Consider the following 26,214-nt stretch of genomic DNA (forward strand, 5'->3'; position numbering starts at 1 on the left):
GAGGATGGTTTCAAAGTAACCACAGCTGCCTTTGCACCACGGGTATGTTTAATGCTGTTATAAAGTCCTGTTGCTACTGTATGTTCTCCACGCAGAAATCTAGACTTCCAATTACTATCCTGACTTTGGCAATGATACATTTTCTGGTCCTCGTATATATTATTGAAGTATGTCTTACTCTTTCTATAGGAAAGCTGTGGTTCCTAATTTCATAAGTCATTGCATATTCGTGTTTAACTTTTTTAAGAGCGTGGTCTGTATTGTCACTCTCCAGGATTGATGAGCTACTGTGAGAAGTTTTCTTAATGAGAAATTACTTTCTAAGGATTCTTCTGTGGAAGAAGCATGTTGTGGTGAGTTTACAGTTAACGTAATTTCCAGGGAACTAACTTGAAAGCGATACAATATTCTGTTAATTTTGGATGAACTATTATGAATATAACATTACTTATCTTATTAAAGGAAACCATTGTAGATAGTCTAAATGCTTTAGCAACAATGACATTTGAGTCTTAAATCTTCAGTGCTGCTGGGACTCCCCTCAGGTTTTTGTAGATGCAAACATCCAGGAATGCAGGAGCAGGTAGGTAGATGATGGTTTTCCAACTTTGAAGATTGATGTGTAGCATTGTTGGTGGATAGAAAGTGTGTTTGTTTTTTTTTATAGCACGGCAGGCTCCTGATCATGGCTTCCCCCATGATCTTCCTGCCTTTATGATCCTCAGAAACCCAGTTAGTGGTAACCTTGACAATATGGCATGGCACAGTTACTTTTTTTTGTGCTTATTTTATTGGAACAGAAAATGATCTTGTGTGTATCCACTGAAACTGTACTGGAAAGCAAATGCTACCCCTGGGGCTGTTGAGGTTTGTTTCACGTTTTGCCCTTGCAGTCGTAAGGTTCTGCAGAATGAATGGAGCCGTACTGAGGAATCCCCTGCTTCCTCGTTGGGTGACTAAAGAGGTTGCAGCCCCCAGCCGGTTGCTCTGAGCTCCTGCCAGAGGTCACATCGCTTCTCGGGTGCTTTATTTTGCAGTCTGTCACGCCGGTTTAAATCCCTTGAGTGTTAGATCTCACCTATATTAAAAGGGCAGGCTGTGAACCGGGGGGTGGGTCTGCGTACCCACCCGCTGTACCACGGCCGGCAGAGGGGCGGGAGGGCTGCGGCTGCAGCCTTCCTCCTTTCCACGGGTTGAAGCGCTGGATCGTGTGAAGTCCTCATAACCTGAGACTGAGCACAAAGTTACACTCTTGCTGTGCCGGGAAGAAACGTCTCTGGTTCAGCTGCCTGTTGCTGGTAAGGAAAAATATTTTGGCAAAGGCAAAGCACTTCCTCAGGCGGGTTCTGCCCGCGCTGTGGGTCCAGCCAGTCATGCGCTTGAAGGCAAGTTGGCAGCAGAAAGCGAGAATGGGCTTCATGGTAGCATGGGAAGGGAGAAAAGGCAGTGGCTGGCAGGGTGGCAGCACTGTGGGTGCTTGCTTCCCCCGGGCCGTGTGGCGGGCGGCCAGCACCCATAGGTGCTCAGCCTCACCCTTGCAGCCCTTGCCCTGCTTGTCCTGAGCAGCAGAAGCCACGACACTGTACTTCAGTCTTAAAGTATATTATTAAAAGGGCTATGAATAGAGTTGTGCTCAGTCGTATCTATTAAATGTATTAAATGCACCGTTCTTGTGCAGCAATGAGAATCAAGGTGTATGTTGCAGGAGGAAAGTCCTCGCTGATGAGCTGCAGTGTCACTGTGAGTTTTAATGTCTATTTCTCCTCCTGCTCTTTTTTTTTTTTTTTTTAAATCCTTTTTGACCAACAAACTAATGCTGAAGAGCAGAGTGCAGCCGAACCTCAGCATCGCCATGCTGATGACGCACAGGCACTGTGACATCATACCTTCCCAGCTGGGTGTGGCAGCCCTCGTCGGTGGCGCCGGAGGGAGGCTGGGACCAGGAGAGAGCAAGTGCCAAAGGGAATGGAGGAGGAGGAGGAGAGGGGTGGAAGAAGTGTCCTGTAAACCTTTTCTTGAACACGAATGGCTTTTGTGGCGCATCGGGGGGTGCTTTGGTGGGTTTTATCTTTAAAAAAGGGAATTCACAGCATGGGTTTGAATTCACGTCATTGTTCGCTAGTTGGCTGCCCCCCATCCCCCAGCTGTGCCTTCTGCCTAAAGGTGCGGAGGGGGGAGTAAAGGATTTGGTTGCTGCAAGTGGTAAATACCTCCTTTAAGTTAAAGGAGCACTTGGGAAGGGGAGCAGGAGGAGGGTTATTGGTGGCGTGGCAAGGGATGAGCAGCTGCAATCACGCCCTGGGTGTTAGGTGCTTCACGCTGGGGCGGGGTAGATGCTCAGCTGAGGGCTTCTGCTTGTACAGATGAGAAACCATAAGCCAACTTGAGTGGGCAATGATGCAGTCTTCAAACATCAGGCTGGTTGTTCCATACGGCCTCAAGTCCCTGCTTGAGGGGGTGAGCCGGGCTGCCATGCAAAACAACCCGGACGACATCACTGAGTTTCTTGCGCTCTATTTCCAAGATCTCGTCACCTTTCGAAAAGGTTTGTTCCTACCAGTGCTTCACCTGAAGAGCTGAGCTATTTGGGAGTGCTGTCCTACTCCAGCTTAACTTCTGCTTCTGTTTTCAGGGAATCCAAATCTGGATATAACAGAACTGGTTGAAAAGTTTGAGCTTGTTAATGGTAAGGTAGTTGTTGTTTGTTCTTTTAAGATACTCTGGGACAGTGTTCCAACCTGAATGGATGTAAGCAGTTTTCACTTACCACGGGAAAGAGACACATAGGCTCTGAGCTATTGAAGAGGCAGGCACCTTCAGAAAGCACTTGCTTCTCTTTAACGTGGGAAGAATTAGTCCCCTGGGATGCTGTACTTTCTCCTTGAGTATAGGTGAGAGCCTGGATGCTTTCGGTCCTTTTAATTTTAAGGTATTGCAGTGTAATTTATGGCCCCCTAAGCAGAATAGTGACTTTACCTTTCAATATTTATTTGCAAAAAATAGGTTATCTCTTTGTTTATAAAAAGATGATCTAATTCTGTGGGATGCTGATTCCGTTGGGAAGGGCTGGGAGCTTTCATCTGCTCCCTGGGTTTGGCTGTAAGTGCTGGAATAGGTGGTGCCACATGAAGGCTGTGTGGGAGCAGTGGAATGGGTGTGTTGTCTAGCCCACAGCCTGTTTGTATCTGCCCCACTGGTTTGGGTCTCCATCATCTGGTTACTGTAAGTGTCAGTAGCTTCAGACAGCCCCTTTATTCAAAAAGGCCACCTAAGCTGGGTTCCAAGTAACCCTGGATCTAGCCAGCACATGAGACAGCCTTGGTCTGTAGATGGAGCACTACATGCTAAGGTAACTACAGCAATGAAGAGAAGCCCCAGCTATGGATAGAAAGTGCTACTATTTTATTCCTAGCTTGGCGTCTCCTCTAAAAAAGCTAACCACCACTGATTTCAGAACTTGAAGCAGTTTTCTTCTTGTAAAAATCCCAGGTGGATATGCAGTGCGTCTTAAAAGTATCACTGAAAGCCAAATTTTGATGCATTTACAAATATTGCATTAATGATGTCACACAGCAATTTTTGCGTAATCATAGAATCACAGAATGTTTTGGGTTGGGAGGGACAAAGGGACATTAAAGATCATCTAGTCCAACCCCTCTGCCATGGGCAGGGACATCTTTCACTAGATCAGGTTGGTCAAAGCCCTGTCCAACTTGACCACCCTCATTGAAAAAATAAATTAGTTATCAAGAAATCTCCCCTCTTTCAGTTTAAGACTGTTGCCCCTTGTCCTGTCAATGCAGGCCTTGGTAAAAAGTCTCCCTCCGTATTTCTTTATAGGCCCCCTTTAAGTACTGAAAGGCCGCAGCCAGGTCTCCCCGCAGCCTTCTCTTCTCCAGGCTGAACAACCCCAACTCTCTCAGCCTGTCCTCACAGCAGAGGCGCTCCAGCCCTCGGATCATGTTTGTGGCCCCCTCTGGACCTGCTCCAACAGCTCCGTGTCCTTCTTATGCTGAGGGCTCCAGAGCTGGACGCAGCACTGCAGGTGGGGCCCCACCAGAGCAGAGCAGAGGGGCAGAATCACCTCCCTCCACCCACTGGCCATGCTGCTTTTGGTGCAGCCGAGTGCACGTTGCTGGCTCACGTCCAGCTTTTCATTCACCAGTACCCCCAAGTCCTTCTCCACAGGGCTGTGCTCAATTTATTCCTCCTTCAGCCTGTATTGGTTTGGGGGATTGCCCTGATGCAGGTGTAGCACCTTCCACTTGGCCTTGTTAGCTTCATGAAGTTTGCATGGGCCCGGTCCTTAAGCCTGTCAAGATCCTTCTGGATGTCATCCCTTCCCTGTAGCATAACAACTGCACCACTCAGCTTGGTGTCATCTCCAAACTTGCTGAGGGTGCACTTGATCCAACTCTCTGTTATTGATGAGGATATTAAATAGCATTGGTCGCAGTACGGACCCTTGAGGGACACCACTCATTACTGGTTTCCACTTGAACATTGAGCAGTTGACTGTAACTCTCTGGACATGGCCATCCAGCCAATGCCTTATCCATCAAATAGTCCATCCATCAAACACATCTCTCGCCAATTTAACATCCAGAATGTCATGTGGGACTGTATCCAAGTCCTTACAGAAGTCCAGGTAGGTGGCATCCATAGCTCTTCTTGTGTCTACTTATGCTGTCACTCTGTCATAGAAGGCCACTAGATTGTTCAGGCATGGTCTGCCCTTGGTGACAGCCGTGTTGGCTGTCTTTACTCACCTCCTTGTCTTCTGTATGTTTCAGTGTATCTTCCAGGATCCATACCATGATTTTACTGGGCATGGAGGTGAGGCTGACTGGCCGGTAGTTCCCAGAGTCCTCCTTAATACCTTTTCTTAAAAATGGGTGCAATATTCCCTTTTCTCTAGAGTCACTGGGGACTTTGCCTGACTGCCGTGCCTTTTCAAATATGACTGAGAGTGGCTGCATAATGCAGACATTTTCCATCTGAATGCCTGTCAGTTGTTTGCTTATGTGTTTGTGAACTGACCCTTGCATGTTCATCGAGCTCCAAAAATGGGTCCCTCTCGCACCTTTTTCCTTATAGACCACTTAGCCCATCTCTTTGTGTTGTCCATCCCCTACCATGTGGTCACATAACTGTGTTATCAAAGGGGGTGATCAGAGAGGAATTCCTTAGCAAGCTCGAGCAAGGTTTCCTCTGGAGTTTCCCACCCACAGTGCCAGCACAGGTTTTTGGGCTGGTTGTGCACCAGTAGAGAGCTAACTGGCTAGTTTGTGTAGCTGCAAGGGAGCCTTTCTTTTCTGTGGCATTGCCCAAGACCGACATTGGGTTATAAATGGGCCTGTGTTGGCTTAGGATGGCAGGCAGAATAATGTTTTTTCAGAGAGGATTTAGGTCTGTCATCCTTTGAGTTGTGTATCTCATAATTTCTGGTCTCATCCAGTCATGACTTCAGAAAACGGCTCCGCACTGAGCTGTGGTGATGTCTTAAAGACCCACCTGCTGTTCTGCTACTGTGCTGGTTTTACATATTGGCCAGCGCTTGCTGATCATGATAGAAACCAGACCTCTTGGTTTGTTGGGGGTTTTTTTTCCAGTGCTGAGGGTTTTATTAACCACATGACGGAACACGGTCGTGATCCCACAAGTGCTCTTGTCTTCCTCCCTTGATAACTAATCCAGAAGCTGGTTTTCACTCTGTATTTAAAACTTCTTCATGGCTTACCCTGCTCTTCATTTGGATACCTGTCAATTCAACTAAACAAGATCCTTGAGGAAGCTAAGATGTCATGATGTGCTTAATGTGAAAGGTTTAATCTTTTAACCCCTAACTGTAGCTGTGTTTGTGGGCAGTAGATAAGAATGTAGCCATCACTGCAGGACCATGAATACAGTTAAGGCTTCCTAGATTTTGAAGTGGTACCACTGCTTTCTGAATTTAATTTTTTTTTTCCCCTTACTGATAGGCAAGCAGCAACTCCTCCCACCCCCTGCCTTGAATTATTCCCTCTCTGCAACCCGGGAAGCCTCATAGATGCTCTACAGCACATTTAATTGAGTTGAAACTGAAATCACCCTTAATTTTATTTAAATGGAAACAGGTGCTCATGTATTGCCATTGTGTGCTTTTTACCTTGCAGGAAATGGGAATGAGAGATTGGAAGAGAAGACATTAGAGTACACGGATACTTTGTTTTCTCGGGAGCCCAAGCAGAGGGACAAGTGTACTGACACAGAGGAAGACCAGCTCCTTGAAGAACCTGATATTCAGTATAGCTCCAGAGTAACTCAATACCCATCAGTTGCCAGTTCCATTGTAGAGAGCAAGTTCCCCCCTGGATCTGATGGAGCTTCATCCCCTGAGGGATCTGAACTGCTGTATGTCCCTGCTGAGCCTGCCCAGCTTGCTGCCCATGTGCTAGGTAATGGTAGCTCTCTTTATTGTGTGAGGGATGTGGCAACCAGTGTGCAGACACTTTATGAAGACTCTCAGATCTCAGAGAATGAGTTTACACCAGTAGAAGGTGGTGATGAAGATGATTCTGCTGTCCCAGCAGCTGAGGCTTCTGTAGTGGCTCCTAGGTCACAACCAGGAGCGTGGAGTCCATCCTCCATAGCTAGAGAACTGGGTCCCTCAGACAGCCAGGCTGGTGTCTCAACAGATGGTGTAAATCAAGCTTCCTTGGTCACCTTGTGGGAAGAACCATCACTTTTTTCACCACCACCATCACCTGCTCCTAAGGATCCGTTGCAGGCTGTGCCTTCCTGCAAGGAAGCTGAGGTTACCTCAACCACTGAGGCTGTATCACTGGTTTGGAATGAGGAGCTGATTGCGGATGCAGAGGTTCCACCTTATGTAGAGCAGTTTCCACAGAAAATAACCATTCCCTTTGTAGACCAAACAGCTTATCTGTTAAGGATTGAGCTGCCATTAAACGCAGGCCAGGGCTCAAGTGCTACAGCCTTAGATGCATCTGCTGGTGACTTAGTGTGCCATCCTGAGAGAGCGGAACCTACAGCAGAAGTGGAGTCCACTGAGCAAGTGTATGTCTTGTCAGGTAAGAAAATTTGGGTCTTTGTCATCTTCCTGTTGCAGCTCCACAGCTTCATCAGTGGTCATTAAATGGAAAAGCACCTATGTCAGTGCAACGCAGGGTGGAGATGACTTACTCTAAGAAAGTACTGTACTGACACTTTCTGCTTGGTCCCAGTGCACATGTATTAGATCTCTCTGCTGTCTGTTCCAAGAGATGTGGCTAGCTCTGAGCAGGACTCCTGCACTCCTGTGGGCAAATATGCAGATAAGAGTGATGGGAAGGTGCCCATTGATGCCAAATGGTCTTGCTCAAAACAAGCCATATTTTCTGAAGCAGGTGCCAGAGACCTAAGATGTAATACATGTGCCCTGTGGCTGAGGAGAGGTGAGCAGTTGGAGCCCTAGTTTTGATTCTACTCCCCTGAAATATCCTGCACTGACCTGGGAGGTTTTCCATTTAGAAATATGGTGGTGGTTGCCTGTGCTGTCTTGAGCTTGGTGAGTTTCTGCAGCTGGGCTGAGTGGGGTAAACACCAGGCATCAGTTCCACAAACAGCAAGAGAGCTGGTGCTTGTCTTTCTGGGTGAGGCCCTCACCAGCATCTCCTCCCTGTGGTGACATGTGCCCAGCTCCTCCCTTGCCCAGCTGGAGAAACCCTCTGGGGTGGAGCTCCCCTGCCTCCAGTCTCCCTGGTACTGCAGAATCTGTCCAAGCCCTGTCCCAGGAGAAGTACAGCTGTGAGGCCTCAACAAAGCATTTGGTAGCAGAGAGCTGAGCTTAGGCAGATTTGTCAATTAACATTGGCTCTTTTAAAAAAAACAGACCAAAAATTTCAGAGGAGTTTGACAAAGGTCAGTTTCAGAAACACCAGACATGCTTATCCAGAAGAGCCTCTGCTCTGACCATAAATGGTTTTACTTTTTCTAGGCTGCAGGTGTTTGCCAGCCACATACCAAACAGCATTTGCTATCCCAGCTCTCTCCTCTAACATGCTTTTGCCAGGTGTAGGTATGTTTGGTTTAGACACAAGGATTTACAACATGACTGAAATATTCACTGCTTCCGATACCAGCACTCTTATTTTTATCTTTGTAGCCATGGCATCAAGTGAAGCAGGACAGCCACCACCACATTCTAATGTGTGGACCCTCTATTGCCTAACTGACTTGAGACAAGGCCAAAAATCATCACCGTCCCTTTCTCCTGCTGGAGCTGGTATTCCTTACTCCCAGGCAACCCTCAGTCTTTCCAGGGGGAAAGATCAACACTGTGGTCAGCTGTCACAAGTATCCACTCCGATTTACATGATACAAGAAGCAAGCAAGAGAAGAGATGCTCCACCTTTCATTTTAGTGGGCTCTAATGTTCAGAATGCGCAGGACTGGAAACCTATTCCTAGGCACGCTGTCTTTGCACAGCAAGAGGCAGATGCTAGGAGGAGATTCGCTACAGTCCCCGTCCCAGTCGCCAGGCCAGCTGATGAGCCAACAGATATGGCAAGCCCCAAATCCAATTCTGCAGAGGAAACTGCAGCTCAGCCGTGCACACCTGATACCATCTTAGTTGCTATCCCTCTGGATGATGTGATGTCTGCAAAGAAAGGCTCGCCTGCTGGTGATAAGCACCCAGGTATAAATGCTCTTGCAGAAAGCTGTGGTACTGCAGGATTGATTGCCATGACATTGGGCCCAGAGCTAGGGCATAAATAAGTCAGCTTGCTTCTTGCATGGGTTTTGCAGAGGGAGGTGCTAGTGTTTGGATTCTACTACTAAAAGCTTAATTAAATAAGGTTTAAGACCAGTGGTTAAACTACTCCTCATGCATAACAGACCCAGCACCTTCCTCTGCTTGTTACACTTTGCAATTAGCAGTTCTAGTCTTGCTCTGGTTTTAGTCTTAAAGTAACCAAGTTTTTAATTTCATGTTCATAAGCATCTTGAACCCTTGAAGTTCAGGCTGCAGGCAGCATAATATTCAGAGCCTGGCAAAGTAAAGTAGGAATTGATGCACTTCTTGCTGCCTACTTTGTACTGAGTTCATGTTGTTTTTTAAACAGGTTGAAAAGAGAGGCTGTTTGGACTTCAGGAGGAAGGGAGTTTACATTGTAATAAACCAAATAAATAAATAATTGCAAATGGTCAAAAAAAGCCAGCAATTAGAACTGCATTCCTATGCATTTTATACTCTCCTAGCACAGCACAGCATCCTGAATGCTCACTTTGTGTGAATTATGACCACTACAACACATCTGCTGCAGCTGTTTCACTGAAGAGGGGCCCAGCTTCTTCACTGGGCTGAGGCAGCGTATGTGTAAGGCCCAGCAACACTGACAGGTTCCATCCAGAGCCAAAGTTAGTTAAGCATCACCAGGGGTTACTGCTGGGGTTATATTCTAGAAAGGAACTGTATGCAAACATCAGGAAGAGGAGAAGGAAGACATACTTTCAATTAGAGGAAGGAATTATTTTCACACATGGTCAGTCCATTCAAACTACAGGTTAAGCAAGGAAAGCTGAGGTTATGCTTCAAGGAAGGGGTTAAGAAAAAGTACTTTTATTTTGCTATGGTCACTCAAATATGCCAGACTCTCGCTGTATGAATAGGTCTGGGGGGGGAGGGAAAAAAATTACCTGGTCATCTTTGGTTTTCCTAGCGCAAAGTGTTCAATGCTGTGACCTGCTGAAGCACTAATCTGGCAGCTAGGCTGTTTCTATACAGCTCAGCACCCCACTTGACATTGCACAGGCATGAAGACAGGCTTCAGGAAATATTGGCTTGAGGGCGGAGATGAGGCTTCCCAGAGCCAGGGCAGGTTTTTGGTTTCTGCATCTACAGGTCACTCTGAGAACTGGGCCCTCACAGGAAAGAGTTCCAAAGAAAAGGCTTTCCCTTATCTATGCAAATATGCATCAGCATGACTAGCGGGGTAATTCTAGTAGTGCACAGACCAAAAATAGAAAGCATCTCATTGCCTCATTCACAGTTTCTGTAGTCCACCCTCAAGGCTAGAGCTACAGCCTCGCTGCCTATTCAAGGAGAAAGCTCTCTCTTTCCCAACCATCCCAGCCCCATAGCAGAGTTCTCCTGGTTAGGGGAGAAGAGGGCCCCAAAGCACACATAAGCACGCTATGCAGCTTCCTCACAGCCCCTTTTGGAGCAGGCTTCCTCAGAAAGGGTCAGCACTGTCAAACACCACTCACTCCAGACAAGATGCAAGAAGTTTTGAAGCCTTTATTTAGTAGCAATTAAATTATTCAATTAACACTAACCTCCAGGCAGCAGTTAAAATATTGTACAAAGAGCAGCTTGCCCTCTAGAAGCTCTGTACACAGTTCAATATAAACTTACACTCTAAGATTGAATGCACCCCAACGGAAGAGGGGTAAAGCAGCTGTGCACAGGAGGCCTCGCCGAGGTGCTGTACTACCTTTGAAATGCACAAGACTTCCTCCCCCGGGAGCCTGCACAGTACAGACCACAGGTCCTGTCCCCCCTGCCGTGTTCCACCGGGTCCTGGACTGATGAGGTTCTTGCCTTTTTGCCGTGGTGCTGGGCACCGGAACTTCTAGTGCATGAAACAGATTCTTTTAAAACCTGTTACTAGTGTGCAGTTCAAATCAAATCCACAGATATTTAAATGGCTCTTAATTCCTTAAACCATAAGGGTGGTAGCAAAACAGGAGAGCAAAATTCAAAACACACTGCACAAACATTGAATAAATACCTCTGAGTAATGTTACCAGCTTAAACAACTGCATTAATGCTCCAGAGATGGGAATGCTTCTGGAATCTCTGCCCAGAACTCAGGATTTAAGGGAGGAGTTACTTTAGTAAAAGAAAAGTCATTTTATGAAAAAATTACAGCTTTACAAAAGTGACACACCCTTCTTCATTTAGGAACAGAATATTGCAATTACTGTGTGTGCTTTTAAACATTCCCCTGTCACAATAAATAAAACCAGTTTTATGTGTGCCAATGCCATCTACAAGAAAGAAAGTATTCACAGAACAGCTGAAGGTGTTCTATTCCTCATACACCACAACCTAATATAGGTGTATTCAGCAAACAGGGTGGCTCAAAACCATGGTGACTGACCTTGCCCACACAGGACCCACCATCAGCCAGAAAAATTATTCCCCTACCTATGGGACTGCAGATCCTGTACCACCAGATTCACTGTGGAGATGCTTAACATTCCATTTGATAACATGTCAGTTTTTTCAGGAGATAAGTAAAACAAGGGAAAAAACATTAAAACATATTAAGACTTCTTTGTATCAGTCACAGCCTCCTTATTGCATTTTAATAAATATCAGGCAAGTTAAAGTAGTTTCTGTCCCAGTAGTTGCCAGAATAAAGCCAGTCTTGTGTACCAGTATAGGGATTGGGGCCTTGGTGGAACCATCTGCAAGGAAACAGACAGCATGTTAGGGAAGCTGTTAACACACGCTTCTGTGGAAGTTCAGAACTGCTTTGCTGCATCTTGAGCAGTTTGCTGTTCAAACCAATTACTGTGATTGCACGAGCCCTCTTGGTTTTAACTTTGTAAGTGACTTTGAAGCCACCTTCAGTGGCCAGGTCTCCCCATTTGCCATGCTGCTTAAATGGCTCCTAGGTGAAATTACTGACACTGGTATTTTGTCACTTGAAGCAGTCAAGACTATGACATAAAAAGGACAGGTACAGTTTTACTTCAAAGCAGTTGTGAACCATCATTTTGGCATGCATAAACACTAACAGTCTCTGCAAGACGTGTCAACACCACAAGCACTGCAGTCCTGAAAACAGAAAATTATTATTGCCCCGGGATTTAGATTTCCCCGTGGTTTTTTTAAAGCCTTGCTTTGCAATGCACTTAACTCAGATCAAGTGTGCCCCCTACCCTCAGCATAGATGACACAGCACCCACAGGCTGCAGGAAAAGTCCTGGCTTATTACAACTTAACTGTGTTGCATTGCGCTGGTAGCAGCGGGGGCTCATGTGAACAGCCAGAAAGCCGACTCCATCTGCATGAAGTTACTGGCAGGCTTTTGCTAGGACCACTGAAGTTCAGCACATTCTTTCTTTCCTCCCCCCTCCTCTCTTACCTCACCTGGAGGCTCTGTGTATATGCACACACAGAATACAGGTGCATGCATATGTAACCCTTTGTGGGGGGCTATCTATTTGTAAAATGAAGTGCACTTAGGAGGCCATGCTACTGGCAAGTATCCCCCAGCGGTGAGTGCAACCCTGTCAAGTCACCAATGGCACAGAAATTTGTCCTTCTTCCTCTCCCACACCTGTTTCTGGCAACCATGCAACCCACTACTGAACACCATTTGGGCCCAGTTACTCAGTCTTCTGCCTCAAAAGCATATGCTGCACAGTACCAGACCTTGAGCATTTTAACTTCTTGTATTTTGCCAAGCCGTCTTTATGGCACAAGTCAGCTTGCTAGAAGCTGCTTCTGTGGTTAATATGTTCCCCAGCTTCCTTTCACCTCCTCACCGGCCACAAAAGCCAGTTCTTCCTTTATATGCCTCACTGCAGCGAGCACACACACTTAGGTAAGTCATGCATGTGCAAGGCAGCCCATTTTAACTCAGCTCTTCCCTTCTAGGAAATCAGAAATTAAAGCACATTGGGACCAAACGTGACTCGATCTCTTTAAAAAGCAGAAGCATAAAAGCCACCAGCACTGCAGAGTCACGTTACAAAGCAGGGCAGCCGATAGGCAAGTCTTGCTTAGCTCAAAAGATCCGAGATGCGCATCGGAAGGAAGGCCTTGCACGGTGGTAAACTGAACAGCTGAATGCTTCACCGGTTCTCCTGCTGTCCTGGTTAAGTGAACTGAAGTCCACAGGAGACAGAGGCCATTCAACCCTCGTACCGCACACGGCTCGCTGCCGCATCACCTCCACGCAGGATGCGTCAGCTATTCCAAAGTAACGTGCGTGCATGTGCACGCGCATCTAGTTCACCTCGTGGTTCACGGGTAATGGCAGCTTGTTCCAGAGCACAAAGAGCTTGCCAGGAGGCAGGGAGATAAAGCACAGTCACCTCATCTCTCACATTAAGGAATTCTACCACCCAACACCTCACTAGTGTGTCTTCAATGCTTGTACAGGTCAGGACAATGTGCCCCTCCTCCAGTGACCACCTGCTTCAACAGCAAGGGGAAGGGTGATGGGAAGAACTAAGTTGGAGAGACACAGGAGACCCAACGCCGCCAGATAATCTAGCCAGGTAAGCTATGGGGGACAGAAGGGACTGATTTTCATCAAAAGCAAGAGAGCACTGGCAGCGTTTCAGAACTGAACTCGTCTTTTACTCAAGACTGAGGACTACCAGTCAGTCTCTGTAACATTAAGTGTTCAACATCAATCACTTCTTCAGAAACACGAAGACCCCACTTCTAAAATGGACTCAAAATAATTTAAAAAAAATAATAAAAAAAATCACTAGGCGCTGTGGAAAATTGTCTTACAAGGGAGGAACTCTACTAGACAAAGAAGCCTGCTTTTCTGTGGCAAGGAAATTGCAGTAGTGTACATCAGAGTTTACACTACACTGCAGGTTAAGTCCTACAGTTGACCACCTGGGAACAGGGAGGAGCGTTTCCCTTCACAGTACATTTCTTTTTCCCAAAGCACAACTCTTCCTCCACACTTCACATTCATCCTTTGGAGGCAGTCACACTTGGCATTCCTACTACAGAGATCAAACACTAGGAATCTTCTGCCAAAGCTTTAGAAACATCCTGGAAAACAAAGGGTTCTTTAAAGGATATCCCAGGCAAGTGCTGAGCAGGTCTACAGTACCTGCACAACAGCAACTGAAGGACCTTGTGAATGGTGTCTGTACTTACACACCCTGAAAACCATTGCTCTGAGTTTGCCCCTTAGGAATGCCCCAGTTTCCAATGCCAACCTCAGGTGCTTTGAGCTAGAAGTTACTTCAGGCAACTGGAAGAACACTCTGTAACTATCCCTTGCTTTGAAAACACTTGGCGAGAGCTAGAACCACTCTGAATTCAGGAAAGAGGGAGCTGCAAGGCTGTCCAGCACTTAACAAGTTTACTTGGAAGCATTACAAAGATGTTATTTTCCACCAGCCTCAGGGCAAACAAACCCAAACACTTCAGAAGAACAAGCACAGGAAAAAGACAAAAGGCAGACATGTCCAAACCTGGGACTCTGGGATGATGGGTGACTTCATTTGAAAAAAAGAAAAAAGTGATTTATAGTTACAGACAGACATTTTAAAGATATTTAAGCCACAGTGTCTGGGTGTATTAATAGCTATTTAATACACAGAATCACAGAATGGCAGGGGTTGGAAGGGACCTCTGGATATCATCTAGTCCAACGCCCCTGCTAAAGCAGGTTCACCTAGAGCAGGTTGCAGAACTGAATACCAAAGAGATGAAGCTTGCTTTTAGTGTTTAGGCCTACCAATTTTTTTTTTTTTTTCTGTGAAGTGACCACCAATTTATTACTATACTTTTAAATAGACCTTATGTGGTCAAGCTAGATTCGTTTGGTCGTGTTTCCATCATTTCTACTTAGCTTGTGTGTAAGAGCTCCCAAAAGACCCCTCTTATCGTAAAAAAAACCACCAAACACCCTGTCAGATCCCTTGGAAGCTGATTTTTTCTTTTTGCTCTTCTAACTTTTGTAGTTAGTAACCCTCTCAGAAAGGAGACAATGACTTGGATATCTGGGTGATACAGTAATTTCACCAACTTTGAGAACAACTGTATGCAGTGGGAATACAGCATTGCCAGCACACACAACTGATCTGAGATGTCATGGGCAATAAGCTATCAAGTTCACTGGAGGAAGCATTTTCTCCTCGCTGTGGCCAAGCATGCAAATTTGAGGCAATGATAAATCAATCAGCAACAACAGTACTCACAAACAGCTTTCCGTAGCAACATCTTTTTTGTGTCAAAACCAAGAGGTGCTCAGAAAAGACAACACAGTTTGTATTTGAATACGGGTGTGCAAGCAGTGAAAGGGAAGGAACAGAGACCACACCTGACACTTCTCTCTGGAAGCACTTACAGCCTGCAGGGACCAAGTCTGCAAACAAAACAGTGGCACTACCAAACTTGATGATGTCAGCTCCTCATGCTGACACAACATTGCACATCACTAGCATGGAGTGACAGTTAACCTGAGTGTTCAAAACCTCTATATAACTATACACACACAGAGGCAAGCACACTAACCTCGTCTTCCAGTCTTCCTCTGACTTGGAACGATTTTTGCGGGCAGTCCTTTGTTTTTCTTCTAGCCTCTTCTTTTCTTCACTAGCTAGATCTTGAAGGAATAAAAATATACAAATAAAAATACAGAAGGTGTTAAAAGTGTAATATAAGACAGGGACATGACCCCATCTGACCCAGCAAATAAATACGGGAAATAATAGAAGTTGTCTGTTTAAAAAGCCACCTATGTAACACAGAGGAGCTTCTGGTTTAGTCTAAGAGCAAAGCAGGCCAGCTGCGGTGCCAGATCAGCCATGGAAATCCAGCCTTTAAGACTGCTAACTACATGTTTATCCATGGCCTGAGGACCTTGAAAATGTGTTTACGTGGCACCAACTGTGAGCTAAGGGCTGCTTGTTGTTAGGGTTTGGGCTAAGTTGTTCCTAGTGCCTAGCTCTTGATCAACAGGGGTTTGGAATGTTCATTTCCAAATCACAAAGAATTGTGACTCTACAGCATCCCTTAATTTTTTTGTTAACGCACCGAGGTAGCACGGGTCATGGTCCTAAACAGCAGAACAGTTGTTTCTATTTGGCAGAAAGGATGGGCAGAAGAGCTAAGGGGTAAGTCAGACTAAGAAACAGATTAGGTGAAGGGCAATCTCTTTCATACCTGAATCCTCAAAAAGCATTTCATAAACATCTTAGAAAGAAGTAGTTGAGAGAATCAATTTTGGAAGACCTCTCAGCCATTCCCAGTCACCTTGCTAGCTACTAACACACTGCGCATTACCAGTCCATCTGCTGTACAAACTTTATGCTGTTAGTATAGTTAAGGAATATGGTCTATTGCTAACAGCATAGTTCTTTGCATTCGAGTTTAGACAGCACCATGTATGGGACGCTATGAAGAAACTTAACTCCATCCCAACCCGCCCCAGTACAGGTGGGTGACACACCTCTCACTAGAAGCACACCACAACCTGCAGAAGGCTGTATTAAAGAGTTACTGTCTTGCAGCACAGAGGAACATATCTTTATGGGTAGCTACTTTCACAGTTCATCTAACAACGTGAATGTGGAGTTTACTTTTTCCCAGTCCCTCCGTTTTAACAAAAAATAAAAACACCTTTGCCAATAGCAGAAGTTACCTATTTCTCCATTTTCCATGGCTCTGATATCTGGTCGTAGTCGGCAGTCAGTTTTGGGAATGACACTCTCCATTTCTTTGTCCAACTCATTCAAAGCCATAGCAAAGCTGGTAAAATTATACATCTGAAATTCAGAGACAAAGATAAAAGGTGACTTTACAATGTCTCTAGCTGGCTAGACTTAATACACAGGAAGCTACAGTCTAAAAACAAATATCCAAGTGCTTTTTTATTATTTAATCATTCAAGATAGGAATACTCAAGACACCAGCAAAACTGCACTGTCAGGCAGAGTGTAGGTGATCCTTGGTGTTTCTGTTTAAGCAGGCCAGCATCCAATTACTCAGTGCACTATTTCTGTCTTATCTTCTTTTTCCAGTCCTACTGGTAGTTTCCCTATCTCTGTAGAGAGATTTCCCCCTCGATTAACCCACCGAGGGCACTTGTTCTTGTTCCAATTCTTATCTTTCCAGTTGCACACATACCCTTCTATTCCACTCACTGGCTCTCCAGCTCCACAGCCCTTCACACACCAACTCATGCTACGCAGGCTTTGCAAGCATCTCCTAGGTAGTGTCTGTCCTCTAATAAAGCCCTTCAGAAGAGATTTCTCACAAAGTAGGTGCTTCAGTGTGGGGGGAGCAGGGTGGAGAGAAGAGGTGGGGAAAGCCCCCATACCGCTACCTACATGGAGCATCCCCTTTTCCAGACAAATTCCGCTAACTCTAGTGTCATGCCTGTGGCAGTTATCCCTCCAACCCCACATTATATAGTTACAATTGTAGTGGGGAAAGTTTGTTGCAGACTTGTTAATGAAAAAGACAACAAATGGATTTGCTTTGTGTTGAACATACAGAAAAACAGGATAGCACACACTTTCAATAAGCAGAAGCAGAGCTGACCTGTGCTGAATTTGGAGGTCTTGGAGTTATCTTCCATAGCAAAATACTTCCAGGAATAACATACACACTCTCAGAATCTGGCAACGGCATCTCATCTGGTTCCTCAGTATTGCCCACCTAAAGGCAGCACACAAAGGAAAGAGAAGTTCTTTGCAGTCATAAATCATTCCAACACTGGAACTTACATAAAATTATTTCCTTGACCAAAAGTAAATAATTTCAGCAACAAAAAAAACTTTCCTAGATGCTTGTCAAGAAGGATAACAGCACCAACATAGCAGACATACTCCCCATTCCCTCCCAATGGAAGACTACCAACAGTTTCTTGCACCAGCATCTTCATAGATATAATCTGGATGTTCAAACATTAAGAAATGTCAGTTTTTCCACCACAAAGATGTCCCGCTTCCTCAAACACAAGCATTTCAATGCCTGCCATTTAACTCCATTACTGCTTCATTAAAGTTGAAGAACAGAAGTCACATTCCTCATCCTTCCACACCAAAAAAATGCCAGCACATAATGCAAATGCTGTCTTCAGTTTGTGCACAACAGAAAGCCCTAGGCTACTGCTCTCTGCTCAGAGGAACCTTCCTTTCCATTGATCACTACACTACTGGAATGGCAAACTGCAAATGTTAAATGAATATCCTAGATCAGCTACTTCTTCTGGGAAGGGTATCCTGTGAAGGCTGACATAGCCACAGCACTGTGGTTTTCCCAGAAAGGGAAGAGGTCCACCCAGGGTTACTAGGGCAGTAGAGAATAACTGGTGGTACCAGTGTAGATGTGACCTGAACTAGTTCTAAACCGTCACCACTTTTATGCACAGCTTTAAAGCAGCTGGGGTCCGACGTCGCTGATGTTAATTCCACCCCACAAGCATGTGTAACAATACTGAACTAAAGCCAACTAGAAAACTAATATGACTCTCCCAAGGAAACTTGGCGTCTATCACAGCTAAAACCAGCAGCACGTTTCAGAGACCACTGGAGAGTAAAGCTGAACTTAAAGGCAACTAATGCTTTAAATACTTTGGCTACATGACAACAGCTTTAATCCTGCTGCTAATAAGCTTTGCTCTCTGATGGTTGCGTCAGGTAACACAGACTGATCTTTTACTGCAAAAAAAAAAAAAAAATCCAGTACCCCAACCGGACTCAGTTGTCCTCTGAGATGACTCGTGTTAAGCCTCCAAGAAAATTAGGAAGTATTAAGGATTCTGTTTCACTGTGGAGCACTTGGGCACAGTGCTTTTAATAATAAGCAGGTTGCAAAGTAACCAGAACAACATGCAGACCAGGTTCAGTCCCTCAGCTACTAGGAAGATAAACAGGGCTTTTATTTGACTACATCTGAACTGTGCTGGCAACCTGCCACTCTGTCCTTTAAAGGACACTGGTCAATCTTTCAGAAATCGGGAATTTGAAGTGGAACAGATCAGAAAGATAACCTTATATCAAAGCAAAGACACTTTGATACCAGACGGTCAAACTCCAAACCAACTTTTATAGAAAGGCTACAATGCACACTGCAATTTGGGCCTTGTTGGATACATAATCTTAGAAATCTCATGAGAATCACAAAGAACTAGGTAAAAAGTGGATTTTCATGGGCTCTTGCCACAATGATCCATATTTTATGCTCAGTGCTACTCAATCTCTCAGTATATTGTTTGGAGGGTAGTAACAGCCTTTGCCAATGCAAGATCTCTGGTGTCTGTAAACAAGGCACATGTGAGGGCAGCTGCTGTTGCCTTACATTATGCTCTTCCATATATTTGCACTGAAAATTCTGCATGAAACGCTTCATCTTGATTAAAAAAAGGCACTGGTTCATTCAGAGCAGAATCATCCTGATCTAACCCCAGGTCTACTATAACTCTTCTGATGTTGGTAAAAAAATCACCTTTGCATTCATGAAGGCTTATCTAGCTCCCTGCAAAATTTTTTTTGCTTAAGTTTTATCCCAATGAAAATCAAAGGGATTCAGAGGAAAATCTGGGGCAATTTGCAAAAGGACTCCCATCCAAGCAGGCCCCCTAAAGGGAGACAGAAGTGATTCTTCATTAGTAGCAAGGCAGTGTGAAGGAATAGCTGGAAAACAACTAAGTAAATCTGAAAATTCTAATTAGGAGAAGTTTGAAAGGCCATGTACTTTCATGCCTGAATGAATCCTTCAACACCTCAAAGGGACAAACCACATCCAGACGTTATATGTGAGACTTGGCTCACCTACATGCTCAAAAACCATAAACAATATCAACTCCTCAAACACAAGGGGGCAGTGGGAATACATATTCAGCAAAGGCTACCTGATTCATAGCATGCACTACAAAGCTTTCCATTTTCCACACAGAAATAGTTCTGTTAAATGAGTAGAAAAAGTGTGCTTTTCTAGAGTCAGAGCAACACTGCAGCTTAAGCTTTATGCAATAGCATGCTTCATTTTGAAGTGAAAAGCAAGGATCACCTGAAGCATCGCTGGAAAATGCAAAGTGGTAGCTGAACAGAGAGACAGGCTATGTTTTTCTTTGCTCCTTCTCCCTCGAGCTCACAGGGTCAGCCCCGAAGAGAAGCAGTAACCCCCAGTGCTTTAGGACTCTCCTGAGGACAAGCTGTGGAGCAGTCTCTCATACAGCAACAATCTGAACCTCCACAGGAACAACTGCTTTCAGAGTTCTCTGCTGCTTAAGTATAAAAACTACCAACACCCAAACCAACAAAAAATCTGGCTTCAGTCACCAAAGGGGAACAAGCCCTGTTTTAAGCTACTATGTGAGAGGCTGTTCTTCATCAAGCTGTATGTTGTCACCATCCTCATTCACCTTAAACAAAAAGCATACTGCTGACCAGAAATCTGAAGAATTAAGAATGAGGGGGTTTTTCCAGAAGAAAAAACTGCAGTTGTGGAGGAACAAACACCACCACCACCACCCCCAAAAAAACCCCCAAAACTCAACCAACCAAAAAAAAACCAAACAAGCATTTCTATGGTTTTGAAAATTTGATAGAAAGCAATACAGAAATTCCTTGTAAAAGCTGGAAAACACTTCTGTCAAGATGAGAAACTAGTCTCCCACCTCTAGGAGTCAAAATCATCCTACTAGAATATAAATGTTATCACACATGATCAGAACCATGGTCCCACTAACGGATATGCTATTTTCTCCATGTGACTTGGGAGGGAGACAGAGGTAATGAACTAGGCAGTATTTAGATCACTCCAAGTTTTGGGAAGTTTGAATACAAATTCTTGGGAGAGAAAGCATTTTATCCCTTAATGCTGGTACTCATCCAATCCGGTTTGTATCCTACTAGGAAAGGGAGAATAAGTGAAAAGAAATCTTAATGCTCTTAAATGCTACTAAAATATTTAGCTGTCTTATCATGCTTTTGAGATACCACCTCTATGTGATTAATACCTGTTTACCGCTTTTCTTCTCTTCTGTATTTTTCTTGTCATTTTTTTTGTAAGCTTCAAATGTAGCTGGGTCAACACTGTACAAACACTCAGTCCACTTCCCATACAGTGCACAAAGCTTCTTTTTGCTGTCAAAAAAGACTAAGTTTACAAAAGGAGCTTAAAGAGATTTATTTCATTGTTTCAGACAAAAACATTTGAAAGAAGAGCTTTTGAGAGCAATTCTAAAACTCCGTTATTGGTGATGCACATTTCATAACCTTGCTGTTGCAGGTTCATGCCCGTGACAGATTATGTTGAAGGCATTCAGTTCTACAGCTCCCATCAGAAATAGAAGGCAGCCATTTGTTTTCTGTTAGGAATGAAGCTGTTACCTTTTGTCCTGAATGTAGCCTTCAACTTTGTGCAACTCCTTCCCAAAGAGACCACAGGGCTTGAAGCTTAGTACACATTTCTCACCAGTTCTAAAGGCAGAACAAGAGGGCACTAATTACTTCCTAATGCTTTTCCTCCTCAAACTTGCAGCAAGTGAAAGCGCTCACGCTCTTAACTTACTTATGGTTAGTTATTTCCACGTTTCCATACTGCTCAATCCAGAGTTTGCCCACAATAATGTTATGCACACAGCACGTAGGATTTGTCCATGTGTAGGCTTCATTGTGTCTAAGTGAGGGGAATAAATATTAAAATTCTGTGATCTTTGTACTGGGTATCACTCCTGCAACAAGCCATCACCTATAAAATCGCACCAAGTCTTGAAACAGACATGGCAATAAGTCAGAAAAATGAGATAAGTTTATTAACCTATTGCTACCTATTTCATCAATTCCTTAAAAGAGCCACTTCAGTGCAGCCCCTGTTAGCACTGAATGACATGAGGACAGCCAACACGGCTCAAGCGTGCTAGCCCTAGTAGGACTCGCATCCAGGCATCTGCAGAACATACAGACACAAGCCCCATATATTAGGAGAATATATAACAGTATATTAGGAGAAATAATGGCACTTCCTTTCATTGTCTCATCCCCTCCTCCCCGCAAAGTGATCTGCCATCAAACATTAGGACATGGGCATTAGACATGTCCATTCCTAAGCTTTGCAACTCTAAGGCAAACTAACCATCATGAATGTGCCCACTGTGCCTATGCAATTATTTACTTGACAACTTACTCAAGAAGCTCCAAAGTCATTGTGCCTTTTGGTTCTGCTTCCACGCTCTTGCCCCAGAATTTGAGTTTAGGATAAATCGATCCATGAAACACAAAATCATTATTTAAACCTTCAGCATAGAAAGCACTGATTGGTGGATGATGGCTAACTTGCTCTGAGAGAAGTCTAAATCCAAGATCATCTCTGCAAAATAAAGATAACTAAAAGCATGTATCTACATATCAAGTGTTGTGAAGTTGCAGTTCTTTTCCCCAGGATGAAACAGATAGTTGGACCCATACATAGTTGCTGTACTCAGTGCAAGAGTTAGTTAAAACCCTAGGATAAAACAAAAAGACAGATCAACTAGCACCTCATTCCTCATTCCAAATAACTGAGGACATAATGTAAAAAAGTAGCAAGAACTACCAAATCTGATCAGTCAGTATATTTACTTTTGATAGTGACCTCTTTCTTAAACTTTTGCATAAACATAGGCCAAAACCTCACCCAAGAAAAAAATTTGCCCTAAGTGCAGCTGCACACTAATAAGAGTAACATTCCCTATCTGTATTCTGGACACTTATACGTATAATAAATGTTACAATTTTAACACCTCCGTTATGTACCATGCATCTTTTCATTCAGAAGGTTTCAGAAAAAAAAAAAAAGGCAGCAATTTTTGTAAATAAAACTTGCTTTTAAACCTGGCAAATTTCATTTGCCTGCTTTAAGCTGAAAAGTTAAGTAGCTTCCCTTCACTGGAAGGTGCATTGCTGAACAGCAACAAGCATTGCAAGTTACTCCAGCAGCTGCTAGGAGAATGGGTGGAATCTTACAAGCTGAAGAGCAGCCTGCAAGCCACCTGACAAGTCTAGTGAAGCATCAGTTACACAGAATACCACTCTCCAGCGCATCTTCCATTCGTTACCTGATCAATTCATACGTCTCTCCAAGCAACGGGTTGAATGGCTTCCCCGTACGCTCCCACTGCGAGGCTACAGCAGACACAGCAAATGCAGCAACACACTATTCAAAAGCGTAAGAGTACACAGTCAATCTCCTGGATTTTAGTCTTCATCAAGTATCAACAGCAGTCATGGTATTACAGAATGATTCTTCTGAAATAGCTTAGCAAAGCCCTGTTTGCAAGGCAGGGGAATAAACAGTTGCCATCAAAAGGCTAAAAAAGCAAGCCTTAGGAAAAGCAAAACATTTTCCTAGATAAGCAAAACTGGCTAATGAATAAGAGACTCGGACACACAGCAAATTACAGGAGTTCTTCCTACAATGAGACTATCTATGAAGAAAACAATCCCAATGCATTCATCAAGAGCTAGCACAAATTACTACACCCAAAGTACCTGCATTCGCTCAGTTGTGCTGGAAAGTGAGCTGGCTTTGTGGATGAGGTATGTATGCTCCATGTACTCTGTAAGTCGCTGTAGAAAGCTCAGTGGCTCATTGAATATAACCGGCATTGTGATCTTCGACAGCTCCTGATGCACAAATGAAATTTGTGTTAAAAACCAAATGATTAGATACACCGACCTGCAGTTACCCAAGCGTAATTGGCTTATTACAAAAATAAGTGATGCTCTTAGTGCTAATGCAACGTGCTTGACCTGGCTCCACTAATGCTGAGAGGAAAAAACCCTGTACATCCCTTACGAGCTTGATAAGCCTATCTGTGTTGACATTAAGGCTGCTTTTAAAACAAAAAGAAAAGCAAACATCAAACAAACAAACTTCCTATCAACAAATGCATTAAGAAGGTGAGATGAAACAATGGAATAAAGTACTAAGGGCTCTCTCTAAGACAAAGTTATTTATTGTCTTAAAATAAATATGGGCCATCTAATTACTTAAACATATTATCTTTTTTGGAGGCAGGTGGGCAGACAGTGGGGAGGAAGATGAAAAAGGACAGGGAAACATGGCGGCACAGGAGTAAAAAGAGGGATTCTGCATTTTGAAGAAAAAAGGAATTTTTGTAACAGGAATAAAAATTTAAAAGAAGTCCTAGAGTTTTGATACTGTTTATTCTCTTTCACATTTTTAAAAAGCATGCCCTCTGAATGCATAACATAGCCATGTTTTAAACTGCCTGCTGTAGCAAATTAAAAGCATGTAGTATGACCTCTGGCACCATGTGCAGTAAACAGATTTGCAAACTTCTGTGCAGCAATTTCTGCAAAGCAGAATTAAGACCTTTATGGAACTTTTTTTTTCCCTGCACACACCTCATGCAAGGCAGGCTTTCAATCTGCTCTTTGAGTTTTAAGGTTGTAACACTTTTCCTCTAAAGCCACTCTGAGAAGCCTCAGATGCTTCACAACAACTCAGGAGACTTGGAGCTGCTGATACAGGCATTGCCCAGCATTTCCACATGTCATTGCTTGGTGCTGTTTCTAACTACAGCAAGGGTAGGACAAGAAAAGAACAGCGCCTAAACACACACATTCCCTTCTGTAGGCTACTGTTACAGGCTGACAGAGGTTTATCAGCAGTAAGTGCTTTCAGCCTATTGCAGGATCTAATGGAGAGAAGAACTTCTCAGTTCACCCTTAGCTGGAAGTAGATTATGTGCCAACCAGCTAACCTCTGATCTGGCTACCATCTGGCCAGTAACACCATGGAGGGGAAGACTGAGATACTAAGGGGAACGGAGAAGAGCAAAATTGAAGTGGTTGGTTTTTTGGTTTTGTTTTTCCACAGTCAAAGTAAAAAAAAAAAAAAAAAATTTTTGCTACCACAAAATACTTTGAGGGCTAAAAAAAGAAAAAAAAAAGAAAAGAGAAAATGCTTTTACTGAAGGAATTTTGCTCTGATCAAGTCTTACCTTTTCAAGCTGTGAAAGCAAATAAAGCATAAGCAGCAAATTTAAAAAAAAAAAAAATCCATCTCCACAACAAGTTTTCATTTGGGCCTCAAATGAAACAATCACTTCACATTTTTTACTGTAGCTTTCTGATTACCTACCATTCCAATGCATTTTCTTAGGATACTCCAGATACTGAAGTCATTTCTGGAAAACATCGGAGATGGCAAGCTTGTTCTACAGAAAGGAACAGGGAAGAAAGCAGAAGTAAGGAAAGTTTTCCATTGCTAACCATGACTAAGAAACCCAAATACTCTTTTTTGAAAGTAACAGTTTTCAAATTTTTAAATTAAAACCCAAGGGGGAATGACAGGGCTACTTTGAAGCACTTAAACTGTTTTACCTTCACAGAAACCTGAATTTCTCCAAAACCAGAACCATTCCCTTCATCTTGTGTAAGAGCAGTGGAAGAGAATTTCTACATCAGTTATCAGAACAGTGTTTTCACGATGGCACCATTAAGATATTTAGTTGTGTCTTTGTGAGAAAAAGTAATATCTTTCTGAGTAGGTACATAGGTATGTGTTCACCATGTCTGAACAGATCTGAGGGTTATACAGTGGGGTGGTTTTTTTGCTAGTTACCTGTATATGGACAATGAAGGATCATGACATTTATTGCCTATATGAAAATCAGCCCTCAGCAACAACAGAAAAAGCAGCATCATTAAAGAAAAAAAGAAAAACCACAGCAGCCTGTTCTACAGGGGGCTGACATATTCTGAAGCAAGTCTTGAATGTATTTTCATATTTAGGCTGTGTAATACAGCCTGTATTTCTCAGCTTTCCAAGAAATCAGGCACATATTTTGTTCATTTTTCTTACTGCTACTGACTAGCTCAACTATTAATCCAATTTACCTATAGAAAGGCATAAATATAGGTCAAAGCCCTTTGTCTACAACAACACTAAAATTCATGCTTGGATCACAAAGCTATTACCAATGAGAAAAATTCTCAATAGATAAAAAATACCTAAAGCTCACTCAAGCTGCATGAACTATTTGAGCTTCAAAGTTTACTTAACTCTAAATGATCGTGTTGCCCTCCTAACCAAGGTGGTCTTGTCTCCCCTCAAAGCAGCTAAAGCAATGTCTTTATTTTAGAGAGTGTGAACAGGCTATAGCTGCCTCCTCCACCCCACTTCCCTGATAAACAGAAACATTGCCAAGAGAAGAAGAAGAAAAAAAAAAAATCCAATCAGGCTAAGTTGTTAAGTTTCAGTAGCCCTGCTTGCTGTGTCACCTCCCATACTTATCTGCTACTGAAACACCTTTACCAGAGCTGATGTTTCAGTTTTCAGAAAGAACAAAACTGAAAAATTCTCCTTAAAATACAAGCCCCACCCAATCAAAAACCTAATGATATGCCTGAACTCCTTATGGTACCAAACTACGTTTTGTTAGTAGGTAGCTAACAGCCTAACACTGACTTGTTTTACTTGGCACCCATGCAGGGGATGAG

The 26,214-nt window shown here is 43.7% G+C and overlaps 3 protein-coding genes across 4 annotated transcripts in view; 2 read left to right on the plus strand and 1 right to left on the minus strand.

The window, feature by feature from the left end:
• Positions 1 to 238: 238 nt before the first annotated feature.
• Positions 239 to 7,164, plus strand: LOC104134157 (calcium-binding tyrosine phosphorylation-regulated protein). The gene is made up of 3 exons (XM_035903016.1): positions 239 to 2,545; positions 2,633 to 2,686; positions 6,117 to 7,164. Exons 1-3 carry the CDS (start codon positions 2,395 to 2,397, stop codon positions 7,136 to 7,138), a joined length of 1,227 nt encoding a protein of 408 aa, XP_035758909.1. The 5' UTR covers positions 239 to 2,394; the 3' UTR covers positions 7,139 to 7,164.
• A 795-nt stretch (positions 7,165 to 7,959) lies between these two features.
• LOC118453240 lies at positions 7,960 to 8,783 on the plus strand. Its single transcript, XM_035903024.1, has one exon. The coding sequence runs from the start codon at positions 7,960 to 7,962 to the stop codon at positions 8,758 to 8,760; it is 801 nt and encodes a 266-aa protein (XP_035758917.1). The 3' UTR covers positions 8,761 to 8,783.
• A 1,484-nt stretch (positions 8,784 to 10,267) lies between these two features.
• Positions 10,268 to 26,214, minus strand: part of OSBPL1A (oxysterol binding protein like 1A) — a 78,744-nt gene continuing 62,797 nt past the window's right edge. The window contains exons 18-28 of one of the 2 annotated variants that reach the window (XM_009647649.2): positions 24,854 to 24,929; positions 23,236 to 23,370; positions 22,803 to 22,900; positions 21,893 to 22,075; positions 21,278 to 21,385; positions 21,097 to 21,186; positions 20,724 to 20,850; positions 17,300 to 17,416; positions 16,398 to 16,521; positions 15,269 to 15,359; positions 10,268 to 11,457 (exon numbers count right to left, since the gene is read on the minus strand). In XM_009647649.2, coding sequence (XP_009645944.1) covers positions 11,355 to 11,457; positions 15,269 to 15,359; positions 16,398 to 16,521; positions 17,300 to 17,416; positions 20,724 to 20,850; positions 21,097 to 21,186; positions 21,278 to 21,385; positions 21,893 to 22,075; positions 22,803 to 22,900; positions 23,236 to 23,370; positions 24,854 to 24,929 — 1,252 coding nt within the window. In that variant the 3' untranslated portion in view covers positions 10,268 to 11,354. The remainder of the gene's footprint in view (positions 11,458 to 15,268; positions 15,360 to 16,397; positions 16,522 to 17,299; positions 17,417 to 20,723; positions 20,851 to 21,096; positions 21,187 to 21,277; positions 21,386 to 21,892; positions 22,076 to 22,802; positions 22,901 to 23,235; positions 23,371 to 24,853; positions 24,930 to 26,214) is intronic. The other variant, XM_035902992.1, reaches the window with a different exon arrangement.

This window comes from Egretta garzetta, unplaced genomic scaffold, assembly GCF_000687185.1.
Source record: "Egretta garzetta isolate BGI_Z169 unplaced genomic scaffold, ASM68718v1 scaffold229, whole genome shotgun sequence".
Taxonomy (NCBI): domain Eukaryota; kingdom Metazoa; phylum Chordata; class Aves; order Pelecaniformes; family Ardeidae; genus Egretta; species Egretta garzetta.